Genomic DNA, 12,989 nt, shown 5'->3' on the forward strand with positions numbered 1-12,989 from the left:
TGGCGTCAAATACCTGGGTTTAAATTCTTACCTGTAGCCAAGTGGTGACCTTGAGGAATTAAAGAGCGTGAGGTGAGCATCAGTATTTCCTCCTAATTCACAATTTGAGGACTATGTAAGTACACTGTTTAGTACATAATATAGTATTCAGTAATTGGCAGTTTTTATAATTGTTTAAGAATAGAAGGGTCCTAAAGAGAACTGTTAGCTTACCAGTGTTGGCAGCCTATGAAAAGAGCAAATAGCTACAATTCAAAGGAAGCAAAGTCTCTCACAGGCTAGAGAAGAGTCACAAGATGCACACTCAAGGCCACAGAATAGTGAACCTTTTACTAGATACTGAAGTTTAAAACCACATAGCTTAACAGCAATGTTAATTTAACCACTAGGTGGCAATGATACAGCTGAATTTCACAGATAAGGTTAATTTTAAAAGAGTGAGCAAATCCAGACAAATTCCAAAAAGCTTTTTAGTACATATTTTCATTTTAGAAAAATGGAAAATCAATTTACATACAATTGATTTATAGAAGAAGGCATAAGTATCTGATTCAATATCTATGTTAACTTCTGATCCTTTTTTCCTCTGTGCACTGAGGCAACTCATACAACTTTTAAAGTTCTCATCACAGACATGTCTTTTAAAAAATCTGGACATATATCATGAAGATAACAGAAATTATGGAAAGCAAAAAATCTTCTTGAAGTTTTAGAATTCTAAGAAAGGCACTATAAAACGCAAAGTAGTTCAATGACAAAAGTTAAAAAATAATTCTACTTTTAAAAAATCCTCTAAAAAATGTTAGTGCCAAAACATTAAATATGAACACACTTTGGTTTTAAATCATAAGTTACATTAATATTTACATGGGTGAAGTTTTTTCATGTCTTGAATAAACATACTAAACTTACTAAGCAAATTTATCAAAACTGATGAATTCCAGAATGTTTTACAAGTGTCAAAATAATAAATGATGAAACCCCTAAGAATCTGTCACTTTCCATAATTATTTGCTCTCTTCATAAAACAGGTCATAACCTATGGCTTACTAAAAATAATAAAACTTTATTATTTTCCTTTTTCTTTTCATATGTAATAAAAGGGCAAGTTATGACAATTTTTCAGATTTTACATAACATTAAGTACACAGTAAAAAAAAACTTTCAAATTCCCAAGATGTTCCCTCACATATAAAGTGGGAGCTCATTTAACAATACCACATTTAACATTACAAAGCCTGTACCATAATTAGATGAATAAATAATAAGCTTATACTGTTACCCATTTAAAAGGACCCTATTTCTTCCCTTTGTATAAATAAAGTTCCCCAAATTTTCAACTTCCAGTTTTCTACAAATGAATAAATTACAATCTTTTATACATCTGCTTTCCAATAGTTTTCTCACTAATTGGTCAATCACTTTCTGTACTATAATTCACTTCCATTTCCAGAAAAATCTCCCTCTAGTGCCATCCAAAAATTTTGTTATTTTTGGAATTCATAGATCACTGTTTCCTTCTCATTACTGAACTTCATTTTGAATTATTATACATCACCCTGAAATCTAACAATATAGATATTTCCACATTCTTTCAAATCTACAGATATACAAAACAGGTAACAATTTAAAAGGTTTAGTCAAGAAAAATTACTGTGGCAGTGCTCACAAATCAAAAGATTTCAGGAAAATGCTCAATCTGTTCATTATTATATGTACTTTCTTCTAGAAAATTTAGAGAATGCCACCATTATGGAAGGGATAATTACAGAGCTACAAAAGTGAAAACATGTGTACACAGAACTTATATTCATACAGAACCAGCTTCAGATTATCTGCATAAATAAAAGGACAAGAGACACAGATGATGCAAAACATAATCCTCAAACTACTTCAGATACATTTTTGTATCTGTATTTCATAGGACTGTCTGAGAATTCAGAACACACACAAAATAAAGCCATTATTGCAAAGAGGTTAAAAGTTACCAACACAATCACCAGAACAGTAACAGTAGAATGTCATTATTGACTGGAGTTGGTCATCTTCTGTTTATTTCTGATGGTGGCTCGAAGTTTACGTATCACCAGTCTATCAGGCAGAATCATATCACCTTGTTGTTCTAGATAATCCAATAAATTTTCAGTCCATTGGAGAGCAGCTGCATGGTTGATATGTTTCTCTGGAATCAATTCTATTTCCTCCTCCTCATTTTCACTGGATTCGTCTGTTTGGCCTTGTGCTCTTCTGATGATTTCACTGTCAGTCAATACTTCATAACCAGGTTCAGTGCTATCCACTTCAAACCATTTTTCAATGTTCTCAGTAGTCACATTTTCCAATCCTTTGGTGTGTTGTAAGATGGTGGCAACAGTAGCCAGTGAAATATCTTCTTCATCAAAGTCAAAGCTTTCTTTCTCCTCTATGGTGGGGAGAATCTTCTTCCATGCTCTGCTAATGGTAAATGGCTTTACTAAATTCCATGCCATTGCTACTTCATAAAGTGCATCTAGCAGAGTTAATTTTTTCCAGAATGATTTCAGGTCATTACCTTCTTCCAAGTTGTTCTGGAGAAGACCTGCACGATAGTTTCTTTTCATTGTTGCTATGATGCCCTGGTCTGAGGGCTGAATTAATGAAGCCACGTTAGGTGGTAAATATTTCGCAAATATTTGACCATCATCTGACCTGAGAACGTTTTCATTTGGATGTGTTGGTGAATTATCCAACAAGAGCACAGCCTTTTCCTGCAGGCCTTTGGATCTTAAGTGCTCTCGAACTTCTGGCACAAAGATCTTGTCAAACCACTGTCGGAAAATGGAAAGATCCATCCACGCACCCTTCTGGCTGAAATAAGAGACAGGCAAGTTTGAGGTGTCAGTTGACTTGAAGGAGCGAGGTTTCTTCGCTTTCCCCACAACACAAAGTTTAAGTTTGTGTACACCTGTTGCATTGGCACAACACATGACAGTGACTCTTTCTTCAATTGACTTGTGCCCAGAGACAGTACATTTACCTTTGATTGCTGAAGTCCTAGTAGGTAGGCATTTCCAAAAGAGTCCAGTTTCATCTGCATTGTAGATTTGTTCAGGCTGCAGATTCTCTCGTTCAATAAAGTCTCGAAAGTTGTTACAAAAATCATCCACAGCAGTCTCATCACCATTTAATCTTTCATTTCTAATGTTAATTTCTCTAATGCTGTGCCGCTGCTTAAAACGAGTTAACCAACCAGCTGAGGGGTTAAAATCACCATCCATTCCCAAAGCATAAAAGAAGAACTCTGCCCTTTTTGCACAAATGGGTCCGGATACAGGATTCCCTTTTGCTCTTTGCTGGTTGAACCATTCCAGCATTGCTCTGTCCAGTTCCTCATACATGGATGGCTTCATAGATTTCCTCTTAGCCAAAAGACTTGTGGAATCAGAACTGCTTGCATAAGTTATGATCTTTTCCTTGTTTTTTCTTATATCCCGAACTGTTGTCTCACCAATTCCATATATCACTGCCAGTTGTTTGGAAGAACCTCCATCTTCGAGTTTCTTTATAATATCAAGCTTATCTTTAATAGTCAATACTACTCGCTTCCGTTTCCCAGACATGGTGAGGTTCTCAGACTCTTCCCACAGGCACACTGATGCACTCCACAAAATTCTTCTCTCAGACAGACTCACTTTAACACGGTGTTACACACTCAGTCTGTCCACCTTACCAGGAACCTGGAGGGTCTGACCCTGTCCCCGGCTGGGCGTGGCTGGCAGAGAAACAACAGAGGAAAGTGAGTGTAAAGGAAGTTTGAGGGAACAGGCCTTTAACTTAGATGGGTGCTGGAGGAGGCCCGAGTCACCGCGGATAATCCGGATTACAAACATTTGTTTTATTCCTCCAGTGGCCGCGGGAAAGACTATCACTCCAACGGGACCACAAACCTCCTTCACATCCAGATCCCGGGAAACACCCCCTACTAACCCCCCGCCACACCCCAAAGTTACGGCAGAGAGCGGAAGAGCCAGGGAGTCGGGGACTGGCCCCCTTCCTCACGGGGACGGTTGTTTGAGTCTTTCCCCAGTAGCCAGCCCTTTCCGCCGCAAGCTCCACTTCCCCACGCTGGGTTTGGCCCGGACAGTCCCCTGAGTCCCTCACAGCCCCCTGGGCCCCTCTGCCCACCTCAGTTGGAACCAGGAGCCCGCACCACTCCCTGACTAACGCGCAGCGACCGCTCCTCCCACTGCACGCGCTCCCGGAAGACGACCCTTCTCGCCGCCTGGCCCCGCCTCCTGTCCCTCCCAGAGGCGGGACTTCCCCTGATCTCCGGAACAAGGAGGAGCACGGCTTCTGTCGAGTGCCTGGGGCGGGGGCGAAGGAGGAGGCAGAGGCGGAGGTGCTTTGAAAGGTGAGAGCGCGGGGGCGGTACGGGCTAACTCGGGGCGGAGACTCGCTCTGGCTCTAGCTACTATCAATTTATGAGAGGGGCGTTGGAATTTTATCCCGGGATAAAATTCCCGCGAGCGCCTTTGGGTGGGCAGATCAGGCCTGGGTGCATCCTCCATGGGCGGGGATGCGCTGCAAGGGGGCGGGGTGCTAGTTCTTTCTGCGGTGGGGAAGTGGGAGGGACTGATACGGGGACTTCGAGCGTTGATTTGGCGGGATTCTGGCCTGCCAGACCCATGTTTGTTTTGTGAGTGCGGCGCTCCTGTAGGGTCTGGAGTATTTGTGTGGTACAGTGCTCATCCCCGAGAAGGGTGGTCCAAGGGTCCCGTTTCCAAGCGGCGGCGCTCCTCCCTCCTGGCGGCAGAGTAGCGAACGGGCGGGCGTGCTGCGCCTGGTACCTGCATCCTGCGTGAGAACCAGGTTTGTAATTCTGAAAATGACTGGTGTTTACGCCCTGGAGAATCTGTTCCTTCTGCCACTCATCCCTTCTGGATTTAGCGAATTACTTTCAGTGTTACAGATTTTAATAACTAGTATAGTTGTTCCGGACGCCAAACTGGCAGGATCCACTCTGTGAAATTGAGAAGTATTGAACCGTGATAATAAGTGGGGGGAAATTGGCTTTTTTATCTTTTTGTGTTTCTTCATATTTTCCTGTTCTGTCGTGTGCTGCTCGTTTTCCCAGCCAGTTAAAGAATTATGATCAATTTATTTACTGTATCCCTTTACTCATGTATTATGCTGATTCGGTTTGATGTCCCTAGAAATTTCATCAGATTGTGAGCTCCTTGGGAGCAGAGACCCTGTTGTTGATGTCTTCTAGTAACACTACAGCTCCGTGCGTGTGCTGGTACATAGAATACGTTAAACTAAATAACTATTTCTTTGGCTTATTAAGGTTTCCCCTCTAAACTGTCATATGTAAGCAAACATCAAGGAGGGCTGATGTTTTACAAATAGAATTCTATCCCTCCTGGTGGAATTTCAAGTAATGGCTGGGGTTTCACTGCGCTTCAAATCTTAAAAGTGTAAACTGCCATCTGCATAGTTTATAGGGCAAGTAGGTGATTCCTAGAATGAATCTTTTCTTGAAGATTAGTTAACCTCAAGTCCAGAAGAAAGGATATTTCTTCTGATGAGAAATGCAGGTGGCATTAAAGTACCCTTTATTAGTTTTATAGTTACTGTGTTAGAGAAAAACACAAGCAATATGGATTATCGCTTTTGCATTCTTTGGCAGTCAGCATAGCTGTGGAGGTGCATCTTACATGATAATAACCAAGAAGCACAAAAGTGTGGTAATATCTATCGTCTCCGTTTATTTAATGTTTTCTGCTTGGAATTTTTTTTTTCTTGTTGCCTAATAAAGGTAAGGTGTCATTAGAGAAGCTTAATTAAATTCTCATTTCAAGAAATTGAGTCGATGCTCAGCATTTATAAATATTACATCCATTTGCATGGATTCTTCTTTAATTCTAATGATCAAGAAATGTCTTACCCATCAACCTAGCTTTACCTTCTCATTTCTCTCAGTTCTAGTTCACTCCCTTTTCCCTCTGTCATTCTTTCACCCCTCCCTCCCAGCTAACAAAGTAAAAGTATCCACAATTTTAAAAAGAGGAGCCAACCATATTCAAATTATCTTTTGTTCAATGAAAGAATTTTTGACATTATTGATAAAAATGGTAATTGTGAAATATGAGAGAAACCCTGGAAATTTGGCAGTTGTCCAAATGAAACTTGACTTATATTAATTAAATTAAATATTCCTCCTCAAACATTCAGCACTGAAATTTTCCAGAATATGTTTTTGTTTTTCATCAGAAACTGCTTTATTGTGAAATTTTTACTTTTTGACCTAATGGGAAATCCCTTAAATTTTGGAATCAGTATAATCCATTAGATGGTAGAGGGAAGTCTGCAAATTTTCATCTCTTTAGTACATTCTTTTATTTTCTGTTGGATAACTAATTTTCAGAAGTTTTTGGTCCAACTCATGCACTAAAATTCAGCTACATAATTAAAGAAGTATGTTTGTGAACTTTAAACTATTGTAATGCTTATTTTCTGAAACTAAAATTTAGCATGAATGAGAGATAAAATAATGACTTTTAAAGGCATAACTTTTACTACCTTGTACAAGTATAATATTGACAGCAGTCATTTGTGTAGCACCGGTCCGGGAATCAGGAGACCTGATTTCTAATCCCTCCTCTCTCACTAACAAGCTATGTGATCTCCGGTAAGTGATTTAAACTCCGTCTTTGGCTTTGATTTTTATAAAGATGATAATATCTTCCTTTTAGGATTATTATCAGATTTATAAGCATTTATGGAAATGAACTAAAAATGACTACAGAAAGGGTTGTTTAATAGCTTAACTTCAATCATTGGTATTTTCATACTGTGACATTCTTAATCATTTTTCCTATTGTCAGAGGAATCACCTTTTGATATGATAAATGTCTTTCTCAAGCATGGTATAGTTTTGTAAGATAATCATCTAGTGTACGTGAAACTGTTTTTGAGTACTAATACAATCTTTCACTTTAATATCTCTGTTGTTCGTGTTAGATTTAGTGTATCTACTGAAGCCATATTTGTCATTGGTTTTTATAATTTTTTTCATTATTTCTCCCAGTACAGATTTATTAAAAAGCTTTGCCTTCTCAGGACAGTGTAAAGCACATATGCAGTTTATGCAAATTTAACTATATGTGCTTGAAAGTACTTCTTCGTACTACATGGCTTCAAAGTATAAGATGCCTAATTTATCTGGTGCTTAATAAAAAGAAAAAACAAATCTGTGTAAAATATGGAGAAGAAATAGGGTGGACATGTTTTGAGGCATGGTATACAAAAAAATAATATACTTTAAGGAGTAACATTTTTTAAAGGGTAATTTTGACCACACACAATTTTCTTCTTTGCTAATTTTAATGTAAACCTATAAGAAATAACCCAAGTGCAGGTTCAAATAGCAGGATATTTTATCTATTTACTAGGATTTGTTAATTTGCTGTTACAATGCTGAACCTATCTTGTAAGCACTTACTGTTGAACTTCAGCCTACACTCTGATTTCTGGTGTATAATCTTAACAACCATTGTTCTGATTTTATATGAATTGTTAGTTACCATTATAGGATTAGTCACATTATCTTATAAATATACCAGAATTTGTACAATCAAATGAGTGGTTATTCTACCCACTCATTTTGAGAAGCTATGAACTTGGTTCAGTAATACTACATTGCTCATTTTTTTTTTAGTTACCTACAGAATTTGCAGCAATTTTTAAATTATCTTTAATGGAAGTTCACCTTTTCAAATTAGATTTAATTTCTGGAAGCTACTCATGTAGTCTTGTGTAACTGAGACAAATGAATAAAGTCTGTATTTAAACCACTCTTTGGGATAAAAAAATGAAGTGTGATTATTTTCATATATTTATATATTTTTTGATATGATACTTCATAGAAAGTCTCCAGGAATATTCTGTGCCATGGTGGAAATATTGGACTAATCAACCTCATAAGGTGATTTCTTTGAAGGAGATAGGCCTCAGTTGAATAAACAAGCTCTTATGCATGTATTATGTGGTCAGTCTCATTACATTGTGATATTTCTAGTTTCCTTAGCAACTACAGAAGTATATCTGTTACTGTTTTTCTGGCTATCTTGTCTCTAAGTGTTCCTTTACTATATGCTTGTGATAATTTTAATCGAGTTCATCCTTTTCTGATTCAGAAAGTTAAACATTTGTTTTCCTTTCCTAATACCAAACTTTGCTTCACCATGAAGCTTTTGTTGTTGTTTTTTTTTTACCTTACTAGTTATTGTATTGTTAATAAGTTTTCTATTGGATTATATTGTATCTTTAACTTTGCGTGGTTTAAAACCAGTGTCATTTTACTAAATTATAGAGGCTGCAATCTTAATGAATAGGTTATCTCTCAGCTTTGCACTGCTATCTTTTTTATGTCAGTGACTACTTTATAACTTCTTTAATATTAATTGATTGATCCTTTATGTTATGATTCATGTCCTTTTTCTATTTAGAATTCTTCTTTGCTTACAGGATGAGTCATTCTGATAATCCCACCTTACTTTTCTATAGTGGTATCTTTTTTCCAGCATAAAGCTTTTTTCACACTTTTTGGTCACATTTATGTATTAAACTTAATATGTTCTTTCTCAGTGCCAAAATTTGGACCTTACCATTTTTATCTGCCTGAAATCACTTTTCTTTCATTATTTTTGTTCAAATGTAATAGTCCTTTAGAAATCTGTCAGATCATATCTGTTAAGTAAAATCTTCAGGGAAGTACTTGCTGTTCTGATATTTATGCATCTTTATGCTTTTATAGGTTATTTTAACCTTTAACTTGGTGCGAAAGAAATATTCCCTTGCTTTTTTCTTATCATATGTTTATATGTTTTAGTTTTACACATGGATAATAATCTTCTGAAGAATAGGACCATGATTTTTCTATGTATCTCCTTCAGGAAAACATATATCGTAATTTAGAATGGATGTTCATATAATGATTTCATAGATGTTCAGTAAATTTATTTATTGAATAAATGTTCTGCCATCTTCATCCAGATATTTTATGTGATGTACCTTTGTGAACCATTTTATAATACCAAATAAATTCAGTTTGTACTATAAATGCATTCATTGTTGTAATCTGCTTGTCATTATTATATTCCTGATAACTTTATTTTGTAGAAGCTTAAGTGAAAATGATACATGTTACAAGACGTGAAACAAGGAAAAATTCTAAAACTCAAGAGTGTGAGCAGAAATCTCGAGTTGATTGGAGGCGGACTAAAAGAAGTAGTATCTCACAATTATGTGATAGTGATGAAGACTCTGACAGTGATGAAGAGCTTGACAGTGATGAACGTGTTGACAGTGATGAAGAGCTTGCTAGTAACAAGGGGTCTGATAGTGATGAGAAGCCAGAAAATGAAAGAGACCTTAAATTAATTAAAGTTGAAAGTGAAGGAAACAACTGTGAGCATCTTATTAACACTGGCAACAGTTCAACATATGAAGAAGAAGAAAACAAAACCAAACATAGTAGCACTGACTTACCAGATCATGAAAAGCTCTCAAGTCAAAACAATGATGATCTCAACGAACACACTGGTCAAATGATAGAGGAGGATGTAGAAGAGGAATACATTAAGCGAGGGAAGAGAAAAAGGATCTCCTCTGTGATGTCTGACAGTGATGAGAGTGATGACAGTGATATCCTAGTTAGAAAAATAGGTGTTAAACGTCCACGTAGAGTGGTTGAAGATGAATGTTCTTCAGCGGAGATAGAGGAAAAACAACCTGAAAAAACGTCAACTGCAAGAAAAAGAGAACAACTCCAGAAACTGAAAGAACTCTCAAAACAAAGATCTCGTCAGAGACGCAATAGTAGTAGAGATTTTGAGGTGTGTTATGTTTTATTGGTTTTGTTACTATTCTTAAAGTTTTACTTAAAGTATTTTAATTTTTATAAAAATGAAAGTGCTGAGTCTGTTCTATTTCTTGATAATTCTAGAATTTATTTTTAATGAAGTATCCATGAACACGTTTGATTACAGTATTGAACCTAATATATTGTTTTATCATGAGATTCAGTCCATCTTTTAAAATTGAAAGTATTTATTTTGTATGGTATTTCCTGTTTTTAATCTTCTACTTATAAACTTAATGTCTATTTTAAACACTTTACATCACTTACCAAGGTATATTTTCTTCTTGATTTCAAATGTCAACATTTAACATGACAAAAATTTTTTTAACTTAAAAAATGAAATTGTTAGGGGTCATTTTGGGGGGGTTCAGATTTAATCTTTTAATTTCACATCCATACTGACAATTTTGAAAGTACAGTTTACTGAGGGAATATGTTTTAATTTAATTAGGAGTCTGAAAAGGAATCCTGCCCAAGCAGTGATGAAAATGATGATGATGAGGAGGAGGAGGAGGAGGATTATGAATCTGATGAAAATGAAGATGGTTATATTATTGATGACTTTGTGGTACAAGATGAAGAGAATAAAAGCCAGGAAGGAGAAAATTTGACTACATCACAACTGAAATTAGTAAAACAGAATTCGCTTTGTAAGTTAAATATCAAGAAAATGCTTTATGACTGTTCTAATCATGATATTATATCAAGTATGGTATAATCAAGCCTGTTACTGTCATGTCCTAAATCAGTTAGGAACTGTGACTTTATTTTCAGGAACTTTAATATGTCAGTCTGAGAATAGCTTAATGTTGTAGTTTCAGAAACCCTTTATACATTTAAAAATTATTAAGGACCCCAGAGAGCTTTTATTTCTGTGGTTATAGCTATCAACATTTACTATTGTAGAAATACAAAACAGAAATTTTAAATATATTTATTATTTCACTTAAAAATAACATTAACAAACTCTTTAAATGAACATAAATCACATTTTCATTAAAAATAACATTTTCTCCAAAAATGAGAATGACATTGTAATGACCAGCTTAATAGAAGGCAAAGCAGGTGGGCTCTTATTTCTGCTTTTGCATTCAGTCTGTTGTGATGTTTTTGTTGAAATAGATGAAAGCAATCTTGCTTCACACATATAGCTAGAAAAGGGAGGAGTACATATTTTCAAAGTAATTGTGGATATTCTCATTTGCCACAACACAAAAATTAAACAAGTGATAGCTTCTTAAAGATTAGTTGTAATATGGAATCTGAAACCACATAAATGAAACTTCAGTACTTATGTACATTACAATCCATTGGTCCGTCTTGCACTTTGAATGGATCTCTTCACCCATGCGTGATTTTGTAACATCATGCATTGGTCATTTGGAAAATACTGGTTCACTGGCTTATACAGATCTTCCAAATACACATTTCATAATACAATATTTTTGAAATCACATTTGTTCATATTACCACAAATCTCATCAGAAAATTATTTAGGTTGGGGAGGCTATCAAGTTCATAGTAATAGATAAAAGTTTTTCAAAATTCTACACTTTCCTTAAAAATGTTTTTTTTTTTTTTTCTTTTTGGTCTTTGGCAATATAAACATGAGTTCTTGAAATGACAGGTTCCCTTTGTCCGCTTTTGAGAAAATGCTTGATGAATGCCAGAATAACCATTGTTTGTCAGTAATTCTTTCAAGTAAACATGGTGTTTCATGGCAATTGAGGCTTTTTCAGCTTCCAAATCAATTTTTCCTGAAAGTACAATTGATCATACCTTGGTATGCATCATACATACTCTATGCATATGTCCCATTTCATTCCATTGAATACTGAAAAGATGGGCACTCAAGACACAAGATTTAATAAAATTAATAGTTTTTACTACTTCATCAAGGACAGTCTTAGGTGAAAGTAGTTTTACTGAGTGCATAGCAGTGATGACTTCAGTAATTACTTATGCTAAGAGATATACGCTCATACCTACTCATACTAATTAATGAAAATAGAAGTCCAGCATGCAGGAACTATTTTAACTTCCTTTATTCTACCCCTGTGCTTCCTTTTTTTTTTTTTTAAGGGCCATTTTAGATTTACTGAGAAGTTTAGTGGAAAGTACATAGAGTTCCTATCTAAACCCTCATGCACAGAACATCCCTGTTATTGACATCTTACATTAGTTTTGTATGAATTATGGTGAGCCAATACTGATACAGTATTAACTGTAGTTCCTAGTTTACCTCAGGGCTCACTGTTTGTGTTGTATATCCTATGGATTTTTTTGGTGTTTTTAAAAGTTTATTGTTAAATTATAGGTGACATACAATATTATATTAGTTACAGGTGTACAATATAATGATTACACATTTACATAACTTAAGAAGTCATCGCGGTAAGTCTAGTACCCATCTGACACCAGACGTAGTTATAATATTATTGACTATATTCCCTATGCTGTACTTTACATCCCTGTGAGTATTTTATAACTGGAAACTTGTACCTCTTAATCCCTTTCACCTTTTTCACTCTTCCCTATACTTCCATTTCCTCTGGCAAGTATCAGTTTGTTCTCTATATCTTTGAGTTTTTCATTTATTCATTTATTTTTTTTAGATTCCACGTAATAAGTGAAATCATATATTTGTCTTTCTGTGTCAGACTTACTTTACTTAGTGTGATACCCTCTAGGTTCATCCATGTGTCACAAATGACAAGATTTCATTCTTTTTTATGGCTGAGTAGTACATCCTATGCGTTTTGACAAATGTATAGTGACACTACAGGTATGCACAATTATAATATCATACAGAATAATTTCACTTTCCTAAAACTCCTCTGTGTTCTGCCTACTCATCCCTCCCTCACTCCCCTAAACTCCTGGCAACTACTGACCTTTTTAATGTCTCCATAGTTTTACTTTCACCATAATGTTTTAATAGTTAGAATCACATAGCATGTAGCCTTTTCAGATTGGCTTCTTTCACTTAATATGCATTTAAGTTTCCTCCATGTCTTAATGTGGCATGGTAGCTCATTTCTTTTTATCACTGAATAATATTCCATTTTATGGATGTATCACAGTT

At 35.7% G+C, this 12,989-nt stretch overlaps 2 protein-coding genes across 5 annotated transcripts in view; one reads left to right on the top strand and one right to left on the bottom strand.

The window, feature by feature from the left end:
• Window positions 1–452: 452 nt before the first annotated feature.
• Window positions 453–4,238, bottom strand: JRKL (JRK like). The gene is made up of 2 exons (XM_090267834.1): window positions 4,165–4,238; window positions 453–3,751 (listed from the first exon to the last, which is right to left on the bottom strand). Exon 2 carries the CDS (start codon window positions 3,597–3,599, stop codon window positions 2,025–2,027), a length of 1,575 nt encoding a protein of 524 aa, XP_090123960.1. The 5' UTR covers window positions 3,600–3,751; window positions 4,165–4,238; the 3' UTR covers window positions 453–2,024.
• Window positions 4,239–4,326: 88 nt separating this feature from the next.
• CCDC82 (coiled-coil domain containing 82) overlaps window positions 4,327–12,989 on the top strand; it is a 32,500-nt gene continuing 23,837 nt past the window's right edge. For 2 of the 4 annotated variants that reach the window (XR_016509224.1, XM_090267835.1), the window contains exons 1-3: window positions 4,327–4,390; window positions 9,163–9,878; window positions 10,356–10,554. Coding sequence is in view for 3 of the 4 variants with exons in the window: in XM_090267835.1 (XP_090123961.1) it covers window positions 9,177–9,878; window positions 10,356–10,554 (901 nt within the window). In the remaining variant the exon portion in view is untranslated. Of the gene's footprint in view, window positions 4,391–4,454; window positions 4,849–6,592; window positions 6,671–9,162; window positions 9,879–10,355; window positions 10,555–12,989 lie in introns of those variants that run through there. The other 2 variants (XM_090267836.1, XM_090267837.1) reach the window with 2 other exon arrangements.

The sequence above is a fragment of the Furipterus horrens genome, unplaced genomic scaffold (assembly GCF_987537825.1).
Source record: "Furipterus horrens unplaced genomic scaffold, mFurHor1.1.pri manual_scaffold_2, whole genome shotgun sequence".
In the NCBI taxonomy this organism is placed as follows: domain Eukaryota; kingdom Metazoa; phylum Chordata; class Mammalia; order Chiroptera; family Furipteridae; genus Furipterus; species Furipterus horrens.